Below are 27,902 nucleotides of genomic sequence, written 5' to 3'. Positions count from 1 at the left end.
TCCCCTGGCCGGGATCAGCGGGTGAATAATCCCCGAGCCCCCCCGGCAGCTATTCCCCCACAGCCCCACCCCGTATCCAGGAAAGATTTCACACCGGCCTTATAGAACAAGGATGTCATGTTTAGTTTTGTCTAGAATTAATTGCAATGATGTACAGAGCACTTACATTAAACAACGAAAGCATAAAATTGAGAAAACAATTCAGAAAGGCACACGATACAATCAGGTTTTGTCACACAAATAACAGTGTCCATAGTACTCTGTCTCACGCTCACTTAATTACAAACGACGTAAAAAGCAGCACTGCAGCAGGTGGCATTTTAAGCACCAAACTAATTTCGTATTCCAATATACTGCAGCCCAGCCTGGGAGCAGCAGTCACTTCCTAAGATCCCCAAGCTATGGCTGAAGCACACATAATGTGTTGGTTTCAAATTTGTTGTGCTTTTGTGAAGTCAAAGGGACACAGCATCCATGTTGTGTATGAGTATCACTGAACTTTGGTTCAACACTTTTTACATACGCAATGTATGCTCAGTGACTACATTCAAACTACTGAGACCATTGTTAAAGCTCTTCTAATTATGTAAGGTCAGCCAGGAACAGAGAAAAAAACTCGGGAGGGAGGGAAGAAGAAGCCTAGTTTTAGTTATTTCGAATGAATGGCTGAAAAAAGCTTTGTTGGGGGAAAAGAAATAAGCAAACACTAAGAAAGCTGAAAGCAGGATCTGCAGAAAAACCAAAACACAACAGAAGCTCCAGTGACTGGAAAGCCCAAAGGCTCAGCAGTCAGGAGTCACCTCAGCCTGCAAATTGTTTTCCACTGCCTGTGCTCTGCAGGAAAGGCAGTGGGAAGCACCATCCACCGTGAGGCTGAGGCAGTGGTTCATGTCTATGTCCAAGGCTGAAAATGTGTCCCAGCACCACATAGCTCCAAACTGCTTGTCTACATCACAACTTCTTGGCCATTTCTGTTAACTTTAGTGATGCCATGAGCTAATGACAATACAGAAAACTGCAAACAAGCTGCTAGCGACACAAATACCAACTCAGTAAATGTTTAGCTACAGGTGCTCAAGCTTTTGCTAACTGGCAAATCATTGTTTTTACAAAATCTCAATCCTGAGAGGCTACATGCAGAAAATAGCTTTGTGTAAAGTTCTCTTTATTACAGGCAACATTAGTCCATACAGTAATACACAATACTGACATACAAGTGTAATCTTTCAAAATCATCATTTAAACAGCAAAGACCAAGAAACAGAATTTTAACTACTTCATTTTCAAAAATTAATACTTTTTTCCTCCCAAGATCCTTTTTCAGTAAATTATATTGAAACATACAAATAGAGAAAAAAATACCCATTCAACATATATTGTAGTTAAATGGTTATTTTGTTTAAAATCTTTAATAAGAAAATCCTTTTTAGCAACCTACATATAGATAAGTAGCAAACTTTGTTTTAAACAAATCCTCTCCATTAAAAGATCTGAAGAATTTTCATCCATCATTTTCTTAGCCCACTAACACTCTCTTTTGCAATACCTTGATGCCTTAAAGTTTTTCAACTGAAGGTCTGAGACTAGGGGGCTTTCTAGATATTATAACCACTCTTCCCCCCTTCTAGTTCCTAACTTTCTGTCCAACAGAAGGTGAGTAAGCACATAATACTTCAGATTTTTTTAATCACCACTCTGTTTCATGAGAGCATAGACAGGTCTGCTCAATCCCCCTAAATCTACCATACTTTGCTGTTCAGGAGGAACAATGTATGCCAATAAAAGCAGAAAACCTGCAGCTTTTCTGTCACATGCTTTTGATTATTGTCAAATTTTCTGGTTTATGCTTCCAGCTGATAACATGTATTTGTCATCTCAGTATTAGTTTAAATCTTTAAACAAAAAACTATATTTTCCAAAGTCATTATCACTGGGAGCAATCAAGTGGTCTTTTCTTGCTTTGCTGAGTTTCATTCTTAAAACTTGTCTTCGTTCTTCCCACTCACGGAGTTCAGCATTTCCATGGGCAAATTTACAGTTGTTTCCTTCAGTGCAAGTACCAGCCATATATCTGTTAAGACAGATTTTAAACAGTGTTTTCATACAATTACCATCATCACTACTGTGTCTATATTTTCTTCAGGTCATGTTTTTCAAATACACTACATAGTAAGGACAAAAAAAAATTGAAGAGTTATTTACTTTAAAATGTAAGATGATAATAGCTCTGTTTAGCATTTGGTTGTATTTTAGTTTCCCAGCTGTCAAATATTTACAGAAGACAAAAGATGGCTCTTTCTTTCTATTCTTCACGTTTCTACTTAGACTGAGACACTTAATGCTTGAAACCTTCAAGTTCATCATGTTAATGAACACCTTATCATTTAACTCACTAAGCTAAGGAACTACTATTGTTAAAAAAATCCAACTAATTGATTGCCCTTGTTAACTAAATTTGAGGTTAGAATACTCAGTACAATTTAACATGCCAGTTTGTATTACTTTATGCTGCATATCCAAGGTCTGTTATGTTCAACACAAATACATTTAGAATACTACTTAAAAATTTAGTAAAGGGACATGTACATTTCCATGCAAAGACTGCAAATGAAAAATAAGTTGCTTTCTCTTCTATGCCATTTCTCAAGATCTCCAAGACACTCAAAATCTTTAACTGGAAATGGAGTAAATAAGGTATCTGTACCAGCAAACTGAACCTTAAACTCCAGAATGCTGATTCCAAAGTTTTTAGCCTTCCAAAAAGATTCCAACAGTGGAAGGAATTTTCAACAGATTTACAAAAGAAATCTATTGCAGTCAGGTAAAACAGGCTGCACTTAAGAATTAAAGGGAGCAGCAAAACATACAACCAGTGCTGGGGAAAACCAAAAGATCTTGGAAGTTCTCTTCCACATGTTCCTAAATAATTTCTAGTAACAAATACGTAATTTTAACAAATTTAGTTGGATGCTAACAACATTTCTACTTTCCAGTATCACTATCCAGCTAAGTACTGTTCTTGGGCTCTAATTAATATGCTGATGCCTAAGTAAACTTGTAATAATACCAACAATATCTACTTCACACAGCTGCAATGAACTTGCAACCCTTCATTAATATCACACAGGCAATTACTTTGGTTCCAAAATTAGGCACCTTGTCACTCCCTGAGTTCTAACATGTTAAAGTACTGTTAATTACTTAATTTCTTGTTGAAAGATGTAGGGAAATCAAGAAATACTAGAAACCTTTTCAAAACTAGTAACTGCCTTAATTATTTAAACTATGAACTGTCATTTTTCAGCATTTTTGCCATCCTAAAAAAGACATACCTATCACAAATGGTAAAATATCCTGTTGGAAAGCGATACTGCCAGCAGTTCTGATCATCCTCAGTGTGGAAAACCTTCTCCTTATGCTTTTCAGAAGAAATGTGACCCTGCCATTGCTTCTCACTATTACAGTTCTTCCCACACATCCAACAATGAAAATCCACCTGTTTTCAAGGAATTTGAAAACAAAACATTGAGAAATGCAATGCTGTAAGCACAGAACTTCTCCTAATACATTCTGAATGTTTTCTTTGTTTACCTAAACAGACACAGTTATTGAAACAATCACATAAAGTTTATGATCTCCACTGGCTTTACAAGAACTGGTATACAGTGTCAGTTACATTTAGTGCAGGTATCTGTGGTCTAAGGAAGCACCAAGAAAATATGGGAAACAACCTAAGTTACTGACTGTGGGGAAAAAAAAGCCCAACAAACCCCCACATGCTTGGATTTAGGATTATACCTATGATTACTTACTGTAACTTCAGCATAGTCAGTTGGCATGTGAATTTGCTTCCCATTTTCTTTGTTTGCCTGAGCAGCTGTATCATCTCCTTTTTCTGGTTTTTGAGTTTTTAGCCATATGTCATACAACTGCTCCAAGTCTTGAACTAATGAGAGCAGAAGCTAAAATAAGTAATTAGCAATTAAGGCAAGAGTTTGAGAACACTAAATAATCGACTGAGTTTGTGAGCATAATTCAGTTCCCACCTATCGTAAGAAGAAAAAGGAAAGGAAACAAATGTAGACAGTTACACAATTCAGAGATTAAGAGCCAAGGGGAACAGGCATCTCTGGCTACTTACCAAGAACCTTCTGTGCCTATTGAGGGGACAGCAAGAGGTTTCTGAACGGGCACCCAAAGTACAGATAACAGCTGTGCTGCTGCATATCAATACCTGAATTTCAAAGAACTAATCTCATGTGTGCTACAGTTTTTGGTAAATTTAGTTTGCTTTCTTGCAGACAACTATCTGATCATTTATGTAATTTATTCCTTCTCATTTTCAGCGCATTCTCCCTAGTAACTCTATGGGGATAGTAAAGTCAACAACAGAAAGTGAATGGCAAGTAAATACACTGGGGAGGAATGTTCTGCAAATAGTTTTCCCCCTGTGTAATTACATGAATCCATGTGTGTGCACGTGGCAATACAAATACCAACTAATATTGCTGCAAGGATCAATATAATATTCCTAAGACATCTAAAAAACCAATACAAACTACTTTATTGTTAAAAATCCCATCAAGCAACGAATACACAATACAGCTATTTTTATTTAATACTGTTTTTGAATGCCCGGTCTGGGTTTGTTTAAATTTAGAGAAAAGGGCACCTGCAAGGTTTACTACAGAAGATAATGAAAGTAGATTAAAAAGTAATTGAAGTACAAGAATGAAAAGCAGAACAGTTACATTTACAACATGTTAGATTTACTCTTCTACTTACTGCTGTTCTCCTTCATATAGGTCCACATCTCTCTCTCCTCAGGACTGTGAGCAAATGAGCAGTTTCCATCATACTGACATTTCTTGCCGGAAGCAATATGATTGCACAACTGGAACATTAATTTAAAAAAAATCCTTAGGAATATAAAGCAGAATGGATGCTAGTAGAATTTTAAATTTTTTTAAGTCTTGGATAGAGTTTCCCCTCCCAGTCAAACATTTATATAATGTGAAAAATAAAAATGTTTATCTTACAAAAAACCTCATTTATTATAGTTAGAAAAAGAGAACTGCTGGAAGCAAGTACTATGAGTATTTTTTGCCACACTACCAGACCACAGATATGTATAAATTATTTCAGAAATATTTACTTCCACTGACGAGTAAGGGCTTCAGTAGTAACATGAGATCAGTGCTTTTCTAAGGCTGAACGTTGTAGAAACACTATGAACATTTTCCTACCAACTCCCATGGGAATTTCTGCAGAAGTGATGAAACCAGCCCAATTACTAATATTTTCCAGTTACTGTTATCTCTCTTCTTAACCAAAATGTTAGTTTTAGGTTAACATACATCAAACTGCAGAGGCACTTGCTTCTTTGCAGGGAGAGGACGAATGGTCATCCACTTCTTACGTTCATTAGACATTACCAGCACCACACGGCGATCTTTGCTCCATCTGGAAACCACAAGCATTCAATGAAAGAAAGCATTACTAAAAAAAGCTACAATTTCTGCACAGAAGCAGAACCAGAAAAGCTCAGAAAGGTTATTTTTAAAGCTTTAGCCATATATTTAAGATTTAATGAAGTCCTGCTGAAACTTGACCAAAACTGTTAATACCAAAAAAAACCTCCAAAACTGAAACACAAACACTTTGGTAGCCACCTAAGTGTTTCTCAGTACCAATTATTAGCACACTACAAAGAGATGACTCTGTCATACTTCAGTATGTTTGGTTTTTTTTAATTCCTTGTATGAGTCTTTCCTAAGAAGCAACAGTTTCCCAGAGGTTTTAAATGGCTGACAGAACAGTAGAATTTCCACTGTTTGGTCTTACTTACGGGTGTCTTGCCTTTGCACTACAGTATTTTTTGTTTCTGTCTGGCTCACTAACTTGACCATTTCTCCAGCACTGCCCACAAACAAACTTCATCTTCAAATTAAGCGATCCATATTTCATTTGGTTCCCAAGAATCTTAAGCCAAAAAAATAACAACAACAATAAAAGTATTTTGTATCTGCAAAGAAATCCATACATAATTATGAATTACTCCCTATGGCAGAAGTTTCAACACATGTTGGGAGGCAGATATTACACTGCATGCCTTGTAATAACTCAGCTTGTCATTTAAAACTAGACATTTCTTAACAAATGCATTTTTTTATTGAACTTATTTCTTATTTAGGTGTATGTACCCTGAAGTTGTGATAGGTAATATGTACAAACGAAACACACAAAAGTGCTACATATTGAAAAGATAATTAATTGCCCTAGAGCAGCTAATTTTGAACTTATATTTACATTTTATGTTTCACCTGGGACAGAACAAGCAAAGCAAAAAAGGAGTTGCACAGCAGCAAAGCAGGCATTTTAGTCTAAGTGAGCAAGCTGAATAAAGCCTACAGTGAAAGAGATTATTTGGAGATCATTACAAAAGTAATTTCTAAAATAAGCTACATTATACACACATAAAAAAAGTATTATCACCAGAATTTTTCTTCAAAGCCATAATAGGAACTTCAAAGACATGTCTGAGAAGGGACACGGAGATTTTACGAAGGCCACAGACACAGCACAAACTAAGCATAAAACCACAGAATTAGTTGAATGGAAAAATGAAAATACCTGTGATCCATGTGCACTAGCTTCCATGTTCTGCCAGTATTTCTTTGATTCTTGAACTATAGTATCATGTGAAATACCTGTGAAGAAAGGGGAACAGTCTTTGAGTACTTAGGACTGTTGCAGCCTTACAGACATGCTCAAACTGGAATGCTACTGAAGCCCCAAAGCTTTTATGTTTTTCTTTTTGTATATTGTGTAAGTATTCACACACTTATACATGATATACATTTACATCATGGATATCCTGTTACATCCATACACACACAAAATACACACTCTTAAGAACATCATGAGGGCATCCAAAACAGAAATATTGTCTGTACCATCCCAATGAAAAGAATACAAGCTTTTTAAATTACAGATTGTTCACTAAGTTAAGGTTCATCTTTGAGTATTTAAACATAATGTACTAGAGCTCAAATGTCAGTCTAATTATAAAAGCTACACTGTCTTATGTACCATGGAAAACCTCTCCAAAATGAAAGCTGAGAGGCACTAGGTTGCTCCTGCTTGCCTCCTGCACTGATCCCAAGTTGCTAATTTCAGAGGGAGTTGGGAAAATGAAGGAGTTGCAATACAATGAAGAGTGAAGTGAGCATTTTACTAAACATACCTGATTCTTTTTGCATTATCCAGACTTTAAGCTCTACCAGACTGTGAGCATAAAAGCATTTATCCTCTCGTAAGCAGCCATAATGCACTTCATGTCTGCACAGATCAAGCTGACAGCGAACTTGGAAAGGGCGGATTTTGGAATACTTCACCATAGTCTCTCGCAAAATGTGGACAAGGCACCTGTTTTGAAAACAGTCAAGTTTACATATTCTTTAAAATAACCATCCTTCATCACAGCTTGTTAAATATCCTTCAATCACTTTTAACTTGAAATCAGAAAGTCAGGAAAGTTCTCAGGAGGAGGTCACATGTAAGCATCGTTTCTAGGCTGAGTAAACACATCAAACAGTACTCCTGAGAATCCAGAATCCCTCTTCTGCAAAGCCTTACTGAATTCAATCCAACCGGATCCCTGGTTTCTGAGAGGGAAAGCAGATCATGTCCACTTTCAAGTATATATCCTGATCTAATTACTAACCCATGTACTACTTCTTTTATAGAGCACCATTTAAGGAAGACGTGAGGCATAACAGTAACAGCCTAGCACTTGTAGCAGCAGTGCTTCCTCAATACAAGAAAACGGAGTACAAACAAAGCAATTCCAATGCTGCCACTTACTTTTAAATCATACAAAGTTTCTTAATTCTCCAAAACTTATACTATTACAACAATAAAAACTTTGTTAACTTTCCAAGAATAATTAAAGACACTACTCACACTGTTTTTTTATCAACTGAATTTATAAGGGGCATGGTCTATTTCATACACTGTAATTAAGGTAAACCTGAGTTAAAACTACAGCAAAATAAGCAAAATGGATCAAAGAAAGAGCAAACTTACGAATTCCTGTTTTAATTTAACATTACACATCTATTTACATCAATACAGCTCACCAGGTAGATAAGCTATTAACAACCTGACACCAAACCCCATAAGATTCAAAGATGATGGTAGACATCACTAATTTTGAATGACTGATAAAGAAATAGCTCACTTTAATTTAGTTACATTTGTCAACCCTTGTTCTTTAAGTCTGTCTTGCCTACACTGCCAAAGTGTAACAGTCAGCAGGGAAGAGAAGTTAACCAACAGGTAAGAAATGTAAGTCAGTATTAAGAACTGCCTTTGCTTTTAAATTTCAACTTATAGAGATGGTATTTCAAACATACTTGTTATCTTCAAAGTCATGCATAGCAGGGTGAGAACAAGATGATGAGTTATCCTTGTTCCTTTTGCTTATTATTCTGGGCTTGTGATCAAAACATTTCTGGAATATAAAAACAAGTAATTAGACAGTATGTATTTTAGACAATTAAAAATATACCTTACCTTAAAGATTTTAACAGATATTTCATCTAGTCTCTAATCTAAAGGCAGCCAGATTATTACTGAAAATCCACTTCAAAAATTACAAAATAGTTAACCACGAACCAAAGCATTTCTTTCCACATAGTTTCACTATCTATTACCATTTTTATTGTGTTACGAGAAATTAAGCAGCACCTCACAAAGAAACATAAATAATCCATGGTATTCTTGAAGAAGTTGCGACACAGTCAAGTTGATCTTTCCAGGTCCTCCAAAAAGAGCTTCTCGACTGAAGGCTCCTTTGCGCTCCAGCGTCCACACGTCGATCTCCTCTTGGCAATAGGCAAACGTGCAATGGCCTGGGTACCTGCATTCCTCCTCAGCAGCAACATCTCAAAGGACAGCATTGAACAGGACATTGCTTTTACACAACTTTCATTGGAAATTCACATTAAAATTTCCACTGTATCTGTTTCATATACTTTTAATAAAGAAGTTATATAGATCTGTTGTAAATGGGTCACTTAAATCTAACAGAAGCAAAACCTTATGCTGAATGACTTGCAAATGTAAAACTCCTCAAAACAGCTAATGAACACCTCCATCAACTATCCTGCACTAATAAGGCAACGATTCTGAGAACCCAGAATACCCTCTGCTCCAGTAAAGCTGCTCATTAATCCATGAATCATCTTGCTTACATCATAAGTAGAGGTTCATACTGCAAAAGTGAAAAAAAAATGCTTCTTTGTTGCTAACAGTTAATCATCCAATACTCAAAAGCAAATTTATTCTTCATGAAGAACGGTACAGAAGTACACTGCATATTCTCTAAATAATCATATTAATGGTCAAAATATGGCTTCTCTTACAGCCTTTGAAATTATACACAACCCAGAACTTCCTTCTCCACCTCCCATAAGCATAAATGAAAATTCCTTCTATACTTCACTATGGAAAAGCTAAACTGTATTACTGTGAGTGTAGGCATCACCATTTACTCTCTGTAACACGTACCTTTACATATATGATATGGTCCCACATACTGTGTCTTTGTTGGTCTTGGACGTATTTTTTTCCATGATTTATCTTCCGAGTTTTTTATTCTGCCAATTAAAATATCCTTCTTACATTTATGTTCTAAATTGGGATGGTAAGCGTAATCCAATAATTTAGGACCTGAAACAATCAGAAAATTGCTTGTATTTGCATAAATTGCATCAAACAATAACATGTCCATACACAGACTGGCACAGAAGCCCAAAAGAAAAGTTCACAAACACTTTTCCTACTTGCACCAGCAGCTCTGAAGAACCAAAAGTCATTAACCACCATGTTGAGCAGCATAGAAAAAAACCCCCAAATACTTACAAAAGGCAGTCTCAGCAAGAAAAACCCACAAGTTATTTTATATTTGGGGAGGGGTGCTGTGTTACAACCTTAAAGTTACTGTGGGTCAGCAAATTGCTGCATTTTTAAAATTCCAAAGTATCCATGCCAATAACACTAGTTTAAAACTTAAATTGCTTATCCATATTAAGTCAATGCAGATGAATTCCAGTAATCAGTAAATGGCTCTCTTCAACATTTATTTTATCAGGAGAGGTACTATGTTCAGAGACAAAACATACTCGGTAAGAAGTTCACATGTGCCAAAAAGATAAATGCCAATCCCAAAACTTTGTGATTTTGGAAACAAAAATACGCCTAGCTTCAAACTCGGTCTTTAGGATGGTACTAAAGGAAGAGCATCTGAAGATGAGCAATGCTCAGTGAATTTTGCTATTTGCAAGACTGAAAAACAAGACCATGACGCAGTTTTCTCTGGACAAGAAGATGATAGAACAGTGTAATTTTCAAAAGGCAGTAAAAGCAGGAGACACTTAAAAGGCTTTGATAGAGATGGAAAGAAACAGAGAAAGTAGATGCATTGACACAAAAAGTGAAGCTAGGAACATGCTAAGTACTTTCACCAATATTTTACAGCTCCAGCTTTAGCAGAACATGTTCTATGGTTTTTCAAACTTCACTTTGTGGATTTTTCTAGTAAAAATAATTTTAAACTAGTATAGAAGTTCTTAAGGGTACAATAGTCATCCCCTAAAGGTCTTGATACAATTCTTTATTAGTATATCAATATCAATGATACCTGTAACTTTAAACACAATGCTTATTTTTAAGATTAGTTTTAATAGAAGCTATTGCCTTTAGAATATGGCTCTGTTTAACAGCAACAGCTCAGGTCTAAAAGATTAGTTATATTAATGACCAATACTGGTTAAGCTCCTTTAAGTCAATACAGTGGAGTTAATTATTACTAAGGTTTGAAAGCCTCATGATTATGATTTAGAATTAGTTTGAAAGAACGATAAAACAGATGGGATGTGAAGGTTACCAGTTACTTTGAACTGCAGTTCAATTCCCCATGGCCAATCAGAGAGAGTACTGCAAGTTTTATTTAGTCTTGAGCAAAGGTGTCATTCTTCACAGTACCCTGGGGTTTGGGAGGAAAGTGGATACAGAATGTGAACGACCTTACACACAGAGAAAGTATTTGGTGATTCATGGTGGGTTTAGAAATCAAGAATCTATTAGGACAAGAAATAAAGACAAGAGGAAAGAAGATACAATAGTGGTTGAAATACTTCACCAATCATAAGATCATGCTACATCTGCAAAGAACAAGTCAGGATTAACATGGTTTAGAAGCCAACAGTGTTAAATTCTGAAAATTTTACATGTATGCTTTTCAATTAAAAAAAAAAAATCAAGTCTAATAGCTCCTTACCTTTTTTGACAAAACATAACTGGCAGGCCTGTCTTAGCTCATGTGTGCCTTCCAGTGGGTTCCTTCCTGCCAGTGCTGGAGATACAGGTATACTAGCAGTTGTACTGCTAAAAACATTGGAGAAGTCATTTCTAGTTTGGCCTGCAATTCCCATGTAATTTTCAGACCCAAACAAACTACTAGGACCATTTATCTGTTGAAAGAAAGCATATTTTAGTTGATACATAGAATTTATTTATCTACAGTTAAAATTTAACCTACTGAAATTTTTCTTCAAAGCCATAATAGGAACTTCAAAGACACGTCTGAGAAGGGATGCGGAGATTTCACAAAGGCCACAGACACAGCACAAACTAAGCATAAAACAAGAGTCAACCAGGTACAGGCAGAACAACAGCCTTTGTCAGGCTGATTATTACTCCCTCCTGGCTCCTAAGGATGCAATCCTTCATGCAATCCATCCTTCCCCACGCAGTCAATGCCAGCAACATGACTGAAAATGCACAACACAACTGCAATACAGAAAGCAGACAGATCCTCAGACACAAGGTGGCATCTGCTCTGTTCCTATACTAGGACAGTTCTCCAGGATGCCTAGTGTTTGGTACTCCGATCATAAGTGATTTTAGATTGGTTGTTTTATAATTCAACAGTATTTTACACCAAGTTCCTCAGAATGGGAAAATGGTTGTGACAGTAGTCAAAATTTGCATACATACAACAACCTCTGTACATTTTTTCTTGTGTTACTGTTCCTGTGAGTCCCCATACAAGTGTTCTCCAAGCCAGAACCCACTTTTAATGGGAGAAGTGCTATTATTTTTTTTAAATAGATACTTCAGCTGTAAAAATTCAGATTTGTGTAAAGCCTCCAAGATGTTAACATATGAACTGATGTGAACAAAAACATTAAAAATACGTACAAACAATGGGGAATTATTGCTGCTAAGTGTTGGTGTTCCATCTCTAGAAGCTGAACTTGCAATGTCTAAAGGAATAAAAAGATATTTTAATTATAAGAGTTCCTCAGAACATCCCATGCAAAAAATAATTTACCATTCCTGAGAAGTATCAGAGGTTTGGGTTTTCTGACAAACACCAAAGGTTTTTTGTTTGCTACAATAATTTTTTTTTTAATTATGTAAATGTCCCTTGTAAACATCTGGGCTGAAAAGTTATTAGGCAATCATCTTCAAAATATACACCTGGTTACCACCAGCAGTAGCTTCACAGGCAGATACTAAAACAATATGAAGATACTTGTACAGAACAAAAAGGGTAGCAAGATAAGCAATATGTGACAATGAAAAAATGAGGAGAAGAAAGAGGGTAAGAGGATACTTCAACTTTTGATTTTATTTTGTAAATTTGGCTTTGTTCTGAAGACAGCACGGTCCTGTAACACTGGTAATTAAAGACAAAACTCTATTTTATCTTTTGTAGTTCATTATTTGTATCTTGTCATTTCACATACCTGACTTCACTACATAATTATAGTCTGTGTAGTTTGAATCCAAGCATGTAATACTGGTATCTTTTCAGAGTACACAGTTATATTACCCTTTTAGAATTCTTGTTTATTGCCAAATCACGACAAATGGCTTAAGGTGTAAGAACAAGTTTGTTTAAAATAAAAAGTTTGAGGGAATACTGTTTCTTCTTTGAACTGATTCACCTGAAACAAATAAATTTACATAATAGATACAGAAAAACTACACAGAGGGAGCTTGGAGCATGCTTATGCAGACCCCAAGGAAACACAGAAGTTTTATTTATGAATTCTTGTACACAACCAACACTCAAAAACTATTAGCACAGATCAAATGTTATGTGTTAAATATTACTGAATAGTTGTGAAAACTAATTTGTCAAAAAGAAAAGCCACTTGGCTCATGCACAACTCTCATCATCATAAAAGGTTAAATATTAAGACTCATTTCTTACCTCTTTTTGGGTCACTGATTGAAAAGGTGCTTAATGGTGAACAAAAGTTTTCCAGCGAAGAAGCCAAAGGCTGTGAAAAGATTTCTGAAAGAGAAGCTGAAGGAACAAATCCTGCAGTAACTGGCAGTGTCCCCAACAAAGAGGCAGAGAAAGGTACACTAGGAGCTACACTTCCTGCAGGAAGAGGTCCTCTGGCTCCTGTAGTTTGCTGGAAAAAAAAAAAATTAAAAAGAATGTCCAGACCAAGAAAGAAAGTCCTCAAGAACATAATCTGCCACAGTATTTCTTTTAGTCAAGTTTCTGTGAAGTTTTTATAAATCCACTGAAAAACATCACTAAAAGGTACACTACAGTCTTGCACAGAGCTGCAGTAACCAAATCCTAAACAATGCCCTAGGTGCAAGGCTTTATCCACTCATCTTAAAGGTTCAGTTACCAGACACTTACTAAGTTTGTAACAGATCTGGATTTTTTTATCGATCGGATCACAGCTGAATTTCCAAATTATGTTAAAAACACAGACAACAGGGAAGAGTAGGAAGAGCCAGGTATCAACAGTATTTGTTTCTAAATAAAGAGAACGTAATTCAAACTGCAGTACAGCAAAGAGGTACGAGTTGGCTTTGAGGTAAATCCTCAGATCCAATCAAATGATAACATCTTCTGCAAAGGCCAGGTCACATTCTTTCCTCCCATGAAAAATAACGTATCCTTCTGTACACTTTTGTTAAGGACATACCAAGTGAGGGAGTTTCCCCTCCCTTCTTCCTGCCATCCCAAGAAGCTCCCTCCCTGCCTGGATGTTGAATGAGTAGGTCTGCACAGAGTCTGCCCAATGGGAAACTCCATGTTCCCCCAGTTATCTGCCTGCAATTCACTCAGGTCAGCTGTACAGCTCACTCAATTCTACACTCCACAAGACTGCAGTCTCTCCTGGAAGGCTGCATTTCCTCCTGGCTTTCACTATGGCAAATGTCCTAGGATCTCTTAAAAATAATTATTTTATCCATTTCCAAAATACTTTCTAAAACACGAAGTGCATAAAATAGAAAATCAGAATGCCAAGGATTTTTGATTTCAAGATTTACAACTGTAAATTAGAGTTGAATGAGGAATTAAAATCACAGCTAACTGAAGAACTGAATGTGCCACAGCCTCATTTAACACTGCAATACTAATGCAAATGACTGGCAGGGCCAGAGCAGGGAGTCAGTAACCTTGGTAATAAGTTCAGACATCTCTGCTCATCGATCAGAGCTCTCATTTTGACTAACAACTGAGGAACTCTGGAGGTTTCACAGTCTACTCTAGGTCTGGCATAACAGTGTTAAGTAGGAACAACACCTCATATAACTAGATTTCTAATAGCTCTTCTAAAAATACAAGAAGTCAGACTCATGATGGATCATTTCTATTCAGCCAGGTGGTGGATCTAGACAAAGCTCTGATTGCAGAGATACCAGGGAGCACCCTTGAAGGCCACAGCCCAAGTACTCCTCTGCTGCAAAGCTTTTTGCTGATGTTTAACTATAGTTGCTACAGCTACAAGGTGAGCATTCCAACACACTCTTCAAGTTCTAAGAGCGTTTATTTGCACAAAAAAAACCCTTAAAAACCACGTTAGTCCAGACTTCAAATGTTCAATTCACTTTTCACAGTACTTCCTGTAAGTAGCATTGGTAGTAGCATAGCAGTATTTCTGAAGTAGTAGTAGTCCTTCTATCTTTACAGCCACATTTACAAGAATCTGCACCCGAAAAAAAACCAACCTGACTATGCACAAAGACAGCTCAACGTAACTAGCAAAGGTAACACACACTTCACCACTCGCCCACTCAAAATAGGGAGATCCCGCTCCTAAGGAGAGTCTTTTGAGAATGAAAACAGACAAAAAAGTCTTACCATTACACCTTCATCTGGATCAGGCACAGAATCAAGTAACTCATCAAGTTCTTCTCCAATAATTATATCTCCATCTCCACAATCTAAACATGCTTCTGGCATAGAGAAAGAAACATTCCCTCCATTTGCCAGCACTGCAGAAGGCAAAGGAACCTTTTCCATCTGAAGAGGCATAACAGTAGGTAAAGGTGGTACAGGTACTGGTGACACTTTAGACACTTCAGAAACAAAGTTTGATGAAGAAGCAGCAGAAACCATCTCTTGTTTCTGGTCAGATAAATCTGAAATAGATAAGATGGGAATGATTGGAACCTCTGTTCAAAGATGTGAGAAGTTCTTGCCTAACTTTTACCCTCACAACATGGAGGGTTTGGTAGTAAAGAAATGTGAGGAATGTTTAAGCAAAACCACATTAAATGTTTTCAGCGTCCAAATGATGTGTACCTTTATCTCAATGTTTAATTATTACTCAAACTAAAACAGACAGAAAAAGTTACCGACCTGATACTTTACTAAATCTTTGGCAGAGTCTCCCCTCCCTATTTTTTCAAGTTAAAAATGACAGTGTGGAGACGATCACTACAGGAGCAGTTACAATCATATCAGGTTAAGGAGAGCAGAAGGAAATTTGCTCAGACATTTAAATATGCAGTTTTAGAGATAAACAGATCAGACTTTTACCCCAGTACTTTCAAATGGCCAGATGAATTTTCTTCTGAATTTTCCTAACACAATGAGATATGTATGGCATACCTAGCTCCCTAGCATTAGTAATGTAACACAACAAAACTCACCTAACTCAATATCTTCTACAGAAGAATTCTGTAAATGAGAAAAAAAATACCTCTCAGCACTTTCCACAAGAGCCATTAAAAATTTTCAAATACGTATTTACAGACTAAGAATGTAAACCCTCTCAAATTCAGGTTTTATAAAATCTCAAACTTATGAAGTCTCATGTAATTTAAAGGTCAAATAATTTTTTAGATAAAGCATCCACTTGCAGACTGAAATCCACTCATAGTATCACTAAAAATTTGCAACCAACCAACAAAAGTGAGAGTGATACTTCAGGGAATGAAAGAGTCTGAATAGTATCTTAAATGAGCCATTCCTACATTTCCTCATTCATTCACAGCTAAATTGTCTATATTCATGTGAAAGAAGTCTGTAAGATAAAGATGAACTCCTCTTCACTACTGCTATTCAGACACATTACAAAGAGCAAGATAAATCCAAGTTCAGCTGCCAATGAGGATCAAATTTGGACAAATGCATGTAAGTAAAAGGGATTTTATCACAGCACCCTTCATTTTGATAACTGTCAACTAAATAAAATAAAAAATAAACCCATTACCTTTGCTCTTGCCTCAGGACGTGAAAAATAAATATATGCATTGCACTGGATTTTACCTTTTAGCTAACATTTATTATGTCCTAGTCTGCCATAAATATACAGCAAAACTGAACATAAAGATCAAAAGAGCCCTAAAGTCCCAAATAACAGCCTCTAATATAAAATGTCAATTGCACCAATGTCCCTTTATCATCATGAAATTATGAAACAATTATTCACCGTAGTTTACAGTCAGCTTGCACTTGGAACATGTAAAACCTTACCTGAGCTGATACATCACTAGAAACTGAATTTGAGGGTGGCTACAAAGAAAAGATACTTCCATTAAATACAAATTTGATATCAAGAGCGGGAAATCTTAATGTTAAATGTTAAAATAAAATCTTACCTTTGCTCTTACATATGCTTTCCTTATTTTTAACCCTAGTTTTTGAGCTAGTTCTTGGGTAAGCTTAATCACACTTTCATCCTAAAAGACATAAATAAAATTTCATAACTTACATGTACTGTCATCAAGCAAAGACATCTGTTTATATCTCAGTCTGTATTCTGCAAGATTCCTATATGCAGGATGTCTCAAAATGCAGCTTTATTCTTTCACAAACACAGGACTGAAACCTAAACCTGAAAAATACAGCTACCCTCAAGTAAAAACTATGTTGACAGAAAATGGACAGTATCCCCCTTTTCCTTTTATCTGGATTTAAAATAATGTAAAGATTTTCCAATACCAGAGAAATTCAGAGAAGTGTTTTGTTGGGGGGGGGGGTTTTTTGTGGGTGGGTGTTTTTTGTTTGTTTACTTGAGGAGGGCATTTGTTCCTTCAGCGGATGGGGGTTTATTTTGTTGATTTGCTTTTACACAAACTGAGGGCCATATTCCTGATTACCATATGAGCTGCTACATGACACTGATGAATATTTAATGAGCACTCTGTATTTTGGGAGGAATTACATCATACAACTACAAAAGCTAAGTTAAAAAGTCATCATATTTCCCTCTGTCCTACACTTATAACTACCCATTTAAATTAAGATTTAGTATTCAGATCATGTCCTACAGCTAGAAGAAGCTATTTATAAAACTTATATAAAGGCATATTAACCTTAAGCAAAAACATTCAGATCTGGAGGTGCAAAGTGAGGATCCAAAGTCAAAAGTTACACATCCAAATAACTGGTTTATGTCTTTGGAAACACAACTGAAACCTTCTCCTTATCAAGAGGCAAACCTATGCCCAACACTTTGTCTAGCGTCTCACTGTAGTTTTGATGCAGAAAGGTGAGGAAGCAGCAAGTCAGTGTTCTACCCTGTGATCAGTCTATTTTGAGCAAAGCATGTTAAGATTCCATCAGCATGTAAGTTCAAATCAGGAATGCATTTCTGAAGTGAAATCTCTTAATCATCCTCACTCACAACATTTTGGTTTGCATTATGAAGGGTCCCAGACAACCAAAATGGTTTTGGATATAATTGAAGCCCTGCATGAATGCACTTGATGCACTCCCGCTCTTAAAAAACCCCAAACAAATAAAAAACCACAACCCAACCACACAAACAGTCACGGAAAGCAGATCCCCAGGACCAGCATTTCAGTCTACAGATCATCTCCTACACCACACACTGCCTGCTAACACAGAGCCCAAGATTAGGGGTGCACAGCAAGTGATTCACATGCACTGGTAAGAACGTTACTTGGAAAGCTAAAATACAGTTATCAAAAGAATTGTACATTATAATTATGGTGGGTTTCTCTTCATGTCATAGAGAATTTTAAGCAATTAATTAAGTGGTCCTAGAGCTTATTGCAAACATTCATGGCACTTGACCCCACCTGCATTTCTGCTGAAAGTTAACACAACAAACTGGGCCTGGGGACTAATCTCTGCCCTCAAGTCTGCACTTCTACAAGAAAAAATAATGCTTAGAGGAATAAAAATAATTTATTGCATTAAAAAAACTCCAAACCAGAAGAAACAACCTTGGTCTTGAAATAAGTAGACGTTTCAAAACTTCAGTAATAATCACCAATATACAATTTACCCACCTGTGGCACAGCAAGAGAACATTTTGCTACAGCATCATAAGCCTTTTTATACCTTCCCAGTTCATTCAAAGCTTTTGCTTTGCGATAGAGAGCTCTGAAATTGTTTTCGTTCAATCTTAATGCTATCTCACAGTCTTCTAGAACTTTTTCATGCAATCCCTAGGAGGAGAAAGAAGAAAAAAAGACACTAATCAGAACTATTATCATGGAAATAGTGAATTCGAACTGTATTAGACAGGTATTGAAACATTATCAAGCATTCACCAAGGCCACTGTACAGTGCATTTGTAAGGTTTGCTAAGTCACCAAATTAGGCAACTAAAAAGAAGCAGGGCCATAATTATGTAAAATCCAGTAACAGTTACAAAGAAAATTTAGCTTTTTCACAAGAGCCATCTTGTTCCATAGAGAAAGCAGCCAAGTCAGTGCAGTCAGCAGTGGAAATGGATAAAAATACTGTTCATCAAATTCCAAGCCTAGTATGACTCTTTTATGCTAATTGTAGTATTAGTAACTAAAACCACCTCAATTATACTTGTAAAAAGCTTTTAAAGAACGTGCCAAAGTGATGATTTGAAACATGTCAGTCCTCAAACTACCATTAAGAGCTTTTCACTCACTAGACTTTGAGTCTTCATACCCTGTTTGCATCCTGTCCTGGAGAAATCCTAGTTTAAACAGAAGCTTACCATATTTGAAAAACACGCGATCCTGTTCACGTGCAGCTTTTCTAAAACATCATCAGAAACATGGATTTCTTCAGAATTAGCATAATCAGCTATGTTTATAGCTTCTGTATAATGACTCAGTGACCCTCTCCAATCACCTTCTCGATACACGTCATTTCCTTCATGAAAAAGATTTCTAACAAGATCTCGTATAAATAACTGGAACAAAGAAAAGAAAAACTCATCAACAACAGTTTCTTGTTTATTGTCCATACTTCCAAAGAAAATTTTAAGTAGAAAATTTATACTTGTAACTTCATGGAATCGGAGTGAAATGCAAAACTTTTGTCTGCACTAGTGTTTTTCTTCTGACATTTTTCCAATACAATCTCAAAGATGTATATATATGTTCCACATATTCTTTCAGCAAGCAGCAGCCATAGCAACTGGGAAAGCAGGAGAACACAAAAACTGCTTTGCAGAAAGGGTTTTTTCATCAAAATGTGAATGACTGTATTTTTATCTAATATGTTCTAAAATCCAATGAAACCACCTATCACTGGAAAAAGAACTAAAAAGACAAATCTCAAAATACAAGCCAAAATTATGCAAAATCATAACACATACCGAAACAAAATATGTTCTGAAGGTTTCTGTGACTGAAGACCTTCTATCTTACTTTTGCTGTGCTACTCTGAACTTTACTCAGAATAGCACATTGCTTCATTCAATTAATGCCCCAAATTTATCCCCAACACCAGTAGAGAAAGACTTCATCTGAACTGCTGTATGAGTAACTTCAGGACACCCAAATACCTGAATAATGTTAGTAGTTGTACAGTTCCAATACTGAGACTTTTAAAATTACCAGTCATACTATATCATTACCTAAATGATGACTCAAACCAACATTAAATATAAGAATATAGGTCCATATTAAAAACACTTCTAGAAATTAGGAAGTCATTTCATTACCTCATATTGTTCTTGTGTCCCTGGATAGGGCAAAGTAGATCTAGAAAAAAAATCACAAACTTCACTTATTATACATATCTGTTAAAAGACAATCGCTCTGAGGAATGAATGATGGTTCTTAGTAATAGCAGCCTTGCTTCTGCAACAGGCAAATCTCTGAATTTTGCTCATAGCCTGCCCTGAACAAGGAAGAGTGCTGTAGATGAGTTTTGATTAAAAAACTGTGCTTTCTCATTACTAATGGCTCATTTTCTTTTAAAGTTACATAATCAGTCTGAGCTCTGCTGTTCAAAATGTATTAAGGTTTTGAATGCTTCGAGAGTTTTAGACATCACTGTTGTTTGTTTAAAAACAACTTCCTTCCTCTCCTCCCCTGTACAGAACCATGTTATAGATGAGGGGAACTGCAATATTCTTGTAAGTACTATAAAATGACAAATTATCTGTCAAAAACCACATCACTTTTAATTAAGTCATACCAATGACACAACAGGAATTTTAAGAGCTCTTTTATATGACATGCAACAGAGATTTTCTCTAGCACAGAAAAGAGGTCTTTACTGCTACATTTTCAGGAAGAAAAGCAGGAATCCTTTCCTTTTGCATACAGGTTAACTGAGAGTCTGTTTTTAAATGGTCAGGGTTTTGGGGGGGGGGGGAAGCTTTTGTTGTTGGTATTTTTGTTGGTTGGTTGATTTTTTGTTTTGTTTTTGTTTTCAAAGAATGCCTTATATGAACAGTGAACTAATATGAAATTTCAAAATTATTTTAAGATAGCCAGGATCTTCAAAAGAATTTGGCATTGACCTAAATGAAAATGAACTACCCAGATGATTTCTCAATAGCTTAAATTTTAGCTCCAGAGTTAAAACATTTAGGTAGTGGTGAACAAACCCATCCCTTTCAGTAGCAACCTAGTCTTAGGTGTAGCTATTCGTAAGGTGGATTTTCAGGCTAGCAACATTTCCTATCCACAAAAAAAAAAAAAAGATTAAATTCTAATTTTTCTCAAAGGCAGGAAAGGAGTAACCTCTCATCTTCAATCTACTCTTTAGGAACAAAGAAGAGTGCTGTCTTTTCTTTAAAGCTGCTCCCTGTTTAACATGTTAGTGCTAGCAAATATTCTGAGGAGAAACACAAAAGGCCTTTCCCAGAGCTATCCATCTCATAGAAACAGATATACACATATGAATGAACATACAAGAATAAAAACCACAAAATCATACTCTATAAACTGGAGTCCTTTCTTAATGTCCTGTTGTCTAGTGCTTCTCTCTTCCGACACATTGGACATGTTATCCTGAACATCCACTTTTCGGATATGCCACTCCTCAAAAAGGAAGAGAGATAAATGGCTGTTATAATACGTTTCAGTGTGCATTTGGACCAGAAGGATCCACTCTCACATCAACACTAAGTCCACTGTACAAAGATGATTCTGCACCAAGCTTCAGAGACCACTGCAGAAACCCCTGACACAAGTGAAGCACTCACAGCGACAGAGGGAGAAGCCCCAGGTCACAACCAGCACCCCCTCTGTCAGCACCCAGTTACACAACATTTCTGCAGAGAACCTTTCTTCCAATTTCTAATTTATCTTTAGTTTCCACTCACTTCCTCCAGATGATGCAGAGTCCTGTTAGTGTAACTGCACCAAGCTACAAGTCCAGCTTCTCAGGTATTACTGCTAAACTGAAGTTCTACACTGGCCCCTTTTAACAGTTTTACACTTTTATTTGCTTGTTAAAGTAGAAATGAACTCAAGATCTTGGTATATTTATTAATAAAACCCCAGCTGATGAGATAGCTACCATGAAGTCTAGTTCTAGAGCATCTCATCATTCCCCAAGCACTAGGGTGAAATTAGAAGCAAACACTACTGCTTTATTAATATCTACCAGTCAGCCAAGGTGAAAACCTTGGACACTTCACCAGTAGCAAAGACTCCCTTCACTTGAAAAACTGAATCACTTCAATGTAATTCCACATCATCGGCTTGACATCTCAATTTAATTTGTCTCAATCAGTGATTTTTTTTTTTAGTTTGTGTCTTTTAATTTACTGGATTTACAAATGCTCAAGTTAAACAAGCTAAAATGAACTGCATAACCTTCAGTATAAGGCTATTTGAAGTATGCTGCCACTGTACATGGTTATGCCCAATTTTGATGTAAGATTACAACTTATTTTTCCAAGAAAAGGACCGATAGGACAAAGTTTTATTCTGAAAATACTCAAGTTCAGAAAAAGGCTTTTAGCTAGTGGAAATGTGCTTGTTTTGTGAAGAAAATGACTTCTTGTAGGAATTCATAGTTAAAAAAATAAATTGAACTGCATGCAGTACATTTCTGTTTGTCCTGAAACTAAGTTTTAAAAAGCCAGTATTTTGTGCCAGCTTGCCATTTCACATCAATGGCAGAAGAATGAAAACAAAGCAAAACGAAAAACAAACTAAACCCCAACAAACTCCACAAAATCCCAACTGTGGACGGAAACAGGCTGCAGAAGATATCCTACTTTCTCTGAATGATTTGGAATAAGGAAACAAAATGAAGAATTTACAGCTCTTACAACGTTTACAAACCTTTTCAAAGCCCCTTAAACAAATGTCTGAAGTCTAGACTACTTCAAGTCATTACGAGTTAGTCCTACTGTAACACATTCCTAAAATGAGCAATTTTCTTAAGGTCACCAAACAAATTATTGGAAGCACTCCAAGGTCCCCATTTCACCTCACTTCCCACTGTGACCTCTAGTCAGAGCAAGCTTTATAAAAAACATGAAAATAAAACTCAGTCTCTAGATAAATATCATGGACAGCTGTGATAGTCCACTAACATGAATTTCTCAGATATTGTTTGCTTGGGTACATAAATAGCCCTCAGTAATCTACTTTCCAGAGAGGAACTGTTTTTCATGTCATTTTACGCATCACCTTTTCTCCCATAAGTTAATAATACATATTGTGCTTTCTGTATCTATATTAAAAGACTTCTACTACATAATAAAGGTTTCAATAAATAACTGCATATCTATGAAGAAATCAAAATACAAATGCCTAAAGGACATTTTATCAGGCATCTGAATAGTTTTTATTTACTCGCTCGTGGATTAGCTTTTGGAGTTCAAAAAAGTCTTGTAAGTATAAGAAACTCTCGCACTAACCAAAGAAAGCAGGAATATTAGCACATGCTTTCCCTCAGAAGTAAGCTTTGAAAAACACATTTCAGTCCCGTGAATTAACAGCTGACAGTGTAATACCTTGCCACACAAGAGTCTGGCATATACCACAATCTGGGCAAATATTAATATCAGCTTTACTAATTTTAAGAAATCCCAGTATTCCACCCCAGCTTGCAAGGAGATGAAGGAAGTCCAACACAGTAACACCTGCATTTATTTATCACCTCTAACATAACATTAAAGAATGATATATTGAACTTGAGGATGTGCAGATCCAGTTTCTCCACAACAATAAAGTTAATGGAAATGTTACAAACTGGCATCACATATATAAGAACAGCTAGCAAGTGATGAACGTATGTGAGTGCTGAAATTGATTATTCAAAGCAGTTTTCTGGTTTTTTCCTATTCATTTGCATCCACAAGATATTCAGGCAAAAATTATCTTTTCTTAGAATACTCTGACAATCAAATTGCCCCAATATTTGATGATTTTGCAGAGTATTTAAAATTGTTTCAGATAGCACCTTTAACAGTATCTCTTCCACCCAAATTTTCCTTATATCCTCTGGAGCAACCAGAAGCATATTAGACTCAGTTATACACAAGGCAAATAACAATCATGTCTTGCCTTTTAATGTCGTCCATCCAAAAGGAAACCCCCACCTACTTAGCAACAATTCTTCTCCATTTGCAGGGACAGCATTTAAAGAAGAATGAACTTAGGCACATACATACATTTAAACAGTATAATGTTGCTTTGTTGCTTGAAAAATTACAAGAAAAGCAAAGCCTGTACTGTTGTTTAACTCTTGGTGCAATTCACTGACAGAAACAACCTAAAGGAAAGAAGAAATAGTATGGGAGCTGAAAAAAACCCCAAACAACACAGACTAATGTATCACTAATTAACATAACAGGCAAAACTAAGTGAGGCATTAAATGCAGTATTTCTACAACTGCTCCTATGATACCAATACAAGCTCAATTTACTAAATGTAGTAAAAAGGAAAAAAAAAAAAAAAAAGGCTGCCTAAACCCAAACATTTTAAAGAACAATTTATCCTGTTTTATCTACATCACAGGCTTTAACTCATCCTGTTTCCCAGAAGCAGAAGCCAAGTGACAGAAAGTACCCTGCCAGAAGCCAGTGACACCTTCTCTGACAGATGCTGGTCCACTTACACGAACAAGAGACATGAAGGACAACAGGTTTGTGCCAGTGCAGGCAGACAGGAATACCTCCACTTCTCTCTTCTACAAAGCCACTTATGCCTCTTTCTGGTTATTTGCCTTCCTCCCAGCACATGGCAAGACAGTTTTCTTCTTTTCTGTATTTTGGCACTTCTAAGGCATTCAAGATACATTTTAAAGGACATTCCCAATGCCTAGCATACGCCATGTGCCATATTCAGGCGCAAGGGCTTTGATTACAATCGCTAGACTATCTTTGCAAAGCAAATCTTTGCAACGCAAGTGAATAAATTCATACAGAATGTAGAAATTGGGTTTTTCTGTAGAAGGAATAAAATCCTTGGCTATTGTAAAAAGGAAGGTCACACTGTGTAAAAATTTAAGAGTCGAGACTTTCCATTTCTAAATTGCAGGACCAGAGAGCAACTATCTACAGTTTACCATGCACACAAGTTCCCCCAGCTGAAAACTCAGTCCCAAAGGACAGGGAACTGGGAAGGACTGATCCTTTCTCCTCTTGCACAGAGTTTTGCACATTGCTTATTTAGAGATGAATAGAGAATGCTGTGAAAAAGCATAACATCATCTGGGCACCAGAAATACTCCCCTGGGAATTAATGACCTTCAGCTGACCAAATAATTCTGTTATTGTTTGTTGTAGATATTTATGGCTCTGGCTATTATAAATACTTCAAGTAAGTATTCTCTGCACCTTTAGGCCTAAATGCTTAAAACTGGAAGTTAGTGATCCTTGCTGCACTTCCCTCTCCACAGAACTAAAACTTACAAAGCAAGGTCAGTGTATAGATGTGTTCTTTTAAATTACAGGAGCATATCCTCTTGCCATGTATCACCGAGTTCACTATTAACACAATTACTAGCTTACAGGAATCTCAAATTAGATCTCTGTATAGTACAAAGCACATTGAAAATTTTATCATTATTGTAGTTGATAGATCTCTACCAGCCTCAGTGATTCAGCTGAATTACTGAGTAAAATCAGCCAGATGAAGAGACCCCTTCTGTATTTTAGCATCAGCCTTCTCCCCCTCAATTCTGTCAGAAATTAATCCATCATCTGCACCATCCTACCTCAAAACTTTGGTCAGAAGGTGTGAAACCAGACCCTGTGTATAAAACAACATTACAAACAGTTCACCAGTATTTCCATATAGGAACACTGGACTCCAGAGGAGAGAAGTAACACCCTAGAGTAAAGGGAATACTGCAGAGAGAAGAGCAAGACTGAAACAGAACAGCAGGAGTGAAGACATGACTAAGAAGACAGGCAGTATAAACCCCTTTCACTACAGAAGCACTACACTCTGCTGCTACCTCCTGCACCACTAACAACAGAAACAAGCATAATACATTCAGGCACTTGGATCCAAAAGCTATATACGTGTAATTCCCACCCCAAGGGCACAGGAAAGCAGAATTCTGCCTCGACAGAGCCAAGTGAGAAAGTGGTACACATGCAGCTACACCCAAACTGCTTCTTCAAGAGATGCCACCAACACAAACATCTCCACCAACGCCAGCTCGAACCCAGCCAAGGACACAACTGGACACAGAGCACATGTCATCATAGAATAAGCCTTGTCAGAAAGCAGACTTGTCAAAGCCGTTTTATTGCCCACCCCAACCATCTAACAGATTAAAAGCATAATTACAGATAATAAACTACAGTGCAAGCCAAAGCATGCCTTACAGAGATTGTAAACTCAGCAGATTTGGACTGGCACCAAAATAATGCAAAACAGAAATCTTAACACAAAATCTGTATAGAACAAATATGTTCCTCAGACAGCAAAAGCACAAAACATTTTATGTTCATGCATCACTGAGTTGTTATACGAGACATTTCAAACACGTAAGATACTGGGGGAGAAACAGGAAAAACATTACACAACACACATTTCGATAGTTCCAAGTTAACTCCTCTGCTTAATCTAACAATTCTGGCCACAATCACAGAATTCTGTTATGTCAGCTCAAAAAAACATCTAACACAGACGTAACTCAGTTCCACTTTTTATGTCTGAGAAGTGACCTTGACTGTAGTCAAAATGAAATATCTGAATAAAAGTAAACAGAATATATAGTAGTAATTTAAGACCTATTCATTTCCCACTCTTTACTTACCTTCGGTATTTAGTTGCATCTCCTCCCACTTGTTCCCTACCCACAAAAGAATAAGATACTGTTCAAGATTTATTTTCTATTTTCACGGCTTTTTTTTTTTAAATCCATGTGAAAAACATGAGAAAACAAAGACGCTTTGTGAAGTCACTTCATTTCCCCAGGAAATTAAGAAGTGGGGCTGGAAGACTTCGGTTTATGGTCCTCTCAGATATTTAAGTAAAGAACAGATCCAAAAACCTAACTAAAGGAGGAGCATTGTACCAATAATCCAGATTTATCAACAGGATTTAAAGCAAGATAAACTTTGATACCCGATTTTGATGACTTCAATAGACAATATTTGAGTTTCCTTGATGGTTTTGGTTCTGGGGTTGGTTTGGGGTTTGTCTCCCACTTCCTCTAAGACAGTTCTGACTTTCCGTAACACTGCCAGGGCTGACGCCCGGAGCTGCCCAAGCACAGCGAAGGCACGGCGCACGGGCACCTTCCCTGGCCCGGAGGAACGACAGAAGTCACCGCGCACTTGTTAGCGCGGAAAGCCCCAAAAACTCGTCCCGGGGGGACGCGGGCAGAGGACGGGCAGCGGCCCGGCCACTGTCAGCGCTCCCCCCGGTTGGTTCCAGTCACGGCGCAACAGGAGAGCTCCTAACCCGCCGGTTGTGCTGCCCGCAGCGCGCCGCGCCCGCCCGCCGCCTTTGTTCGCGCCGAGCGGCTCCGGCAGCCGGGGACAGCCCTCGGGGAGGCCCGGCCCGGCCGCGGCTCCGGCAGGACCGACAGTGGCCGCGGCCGGGAGCGGTCACACGACCCCCCGCGGGAGGGGCGCGGTGGCCCCGCGGCTCCACCTCGGCGGGGAGCGGCGGCCCCGCGGCGTGGGAACGGACGGGCGGGACCGGCTCCCCGCGCCCGGAGCGGGGCGGAACGGCAACGGGGCCGGCCGCGTCAGGGCACTCCTTCCTCAGGCGGAGGGTGCGGCGGGGGCACTGGGATGCGGTGTGTCTGTCCCTCCCCCCGCCCGTACCTGCTGTGAGGCCGCGGGAGCGCAGCGGGAGGCGGGGCCGGCGGGACGGGCGCGACAGCGGCGACGGCGATAACGACACCGAGAGCGGCGGCAGCGCCTCCCCCGCGCCGCCCGCGCAGCGCCGC

At 37.6% G+C, this 27,902-nt stretch overlaps 1 protein-coding gene across 3 annotated transcripts; it reads right to left on the bottom strand.

Annotated features, from left to right (window-relative positions):
* Positions 1-137: 137 nt before the first annotated feature.
* Positions 138-27,902, bottom strand: ZC3H7A (zinc finger CCCH-type containing 7A). 3 transcript variants are annotated; one of them, XM_082292534.1, is made up of 24 exons: positions 27,071-27,151; positions 26,760-26,795; positions 21,464-21,567; positions 20,238-20,277; positions 19,284-19,481; positions 18,595-18,753; positions 16,936-17,016; positions 16,811-16,849; positions 15,985-16,012; positions 15,191-15,471; positions 13,289-13,496; positions 12,268-12,332; positions 11,345-11,537; positions 9,574-9,735; positions 8,752-8,948; positions 8,418-8,515; positions 7,247-7,428; positions 6,634-6,710; positions 5,849-5,982; positions 5,358-5,463; positions 4,786-4,894; positions 3,813-3,946; positions 3,333-3,496; positions 138-2,071 (listed from the first exon to the last, which is right to left on the bottom strand). In XM_082292534.1, the coding sequence occupies exons 3-24, from the start codon at positions 21,529-21,531 to the stop codon at positions 1,882-1,884; spliced, it is 2,913 nt and encodes a 970-aa protein (XP_082148660.1). In that variant the 5' UTR covers positions 21,532-21,567; positions 26,760-26,795; positions 27,071-27,151; the 3' UTR covers positions 138-1,881. The 3 variants fall into 3 exon arrangements, with proteins under 3 accessions (XP_082148660.1, XP_082148659.1, XP_082148658.1); XM_082292533.1 differs by lacking the exons at positions 26,760-26,795; positions 27,071-27,151 and adding an exon at positions 27,778-27,902; XM_082292532.1 differs by lacking the exons at positions 26,760-26,795; positions 27,071-27,151 and having other exon boundaries at positions 21,464-21,643.

The sequence above is a fragment of the Coloeus monedula genome, assembly GCF_965178545.1.
Source record: "Coloeus monedula genome assembly, chromosome: 16".
Lineage (NCBI taxonomy): Eukaryota > Metazoa > Chordata > Aves > Passeriformes > Corvidae > Coloeus > Coloeus monedula.
The sequence above is the reverse complement of the archived record's forward strand: the minus strand, read 5'-3'. Positions and strand labels throughout refer to the sequence as shown.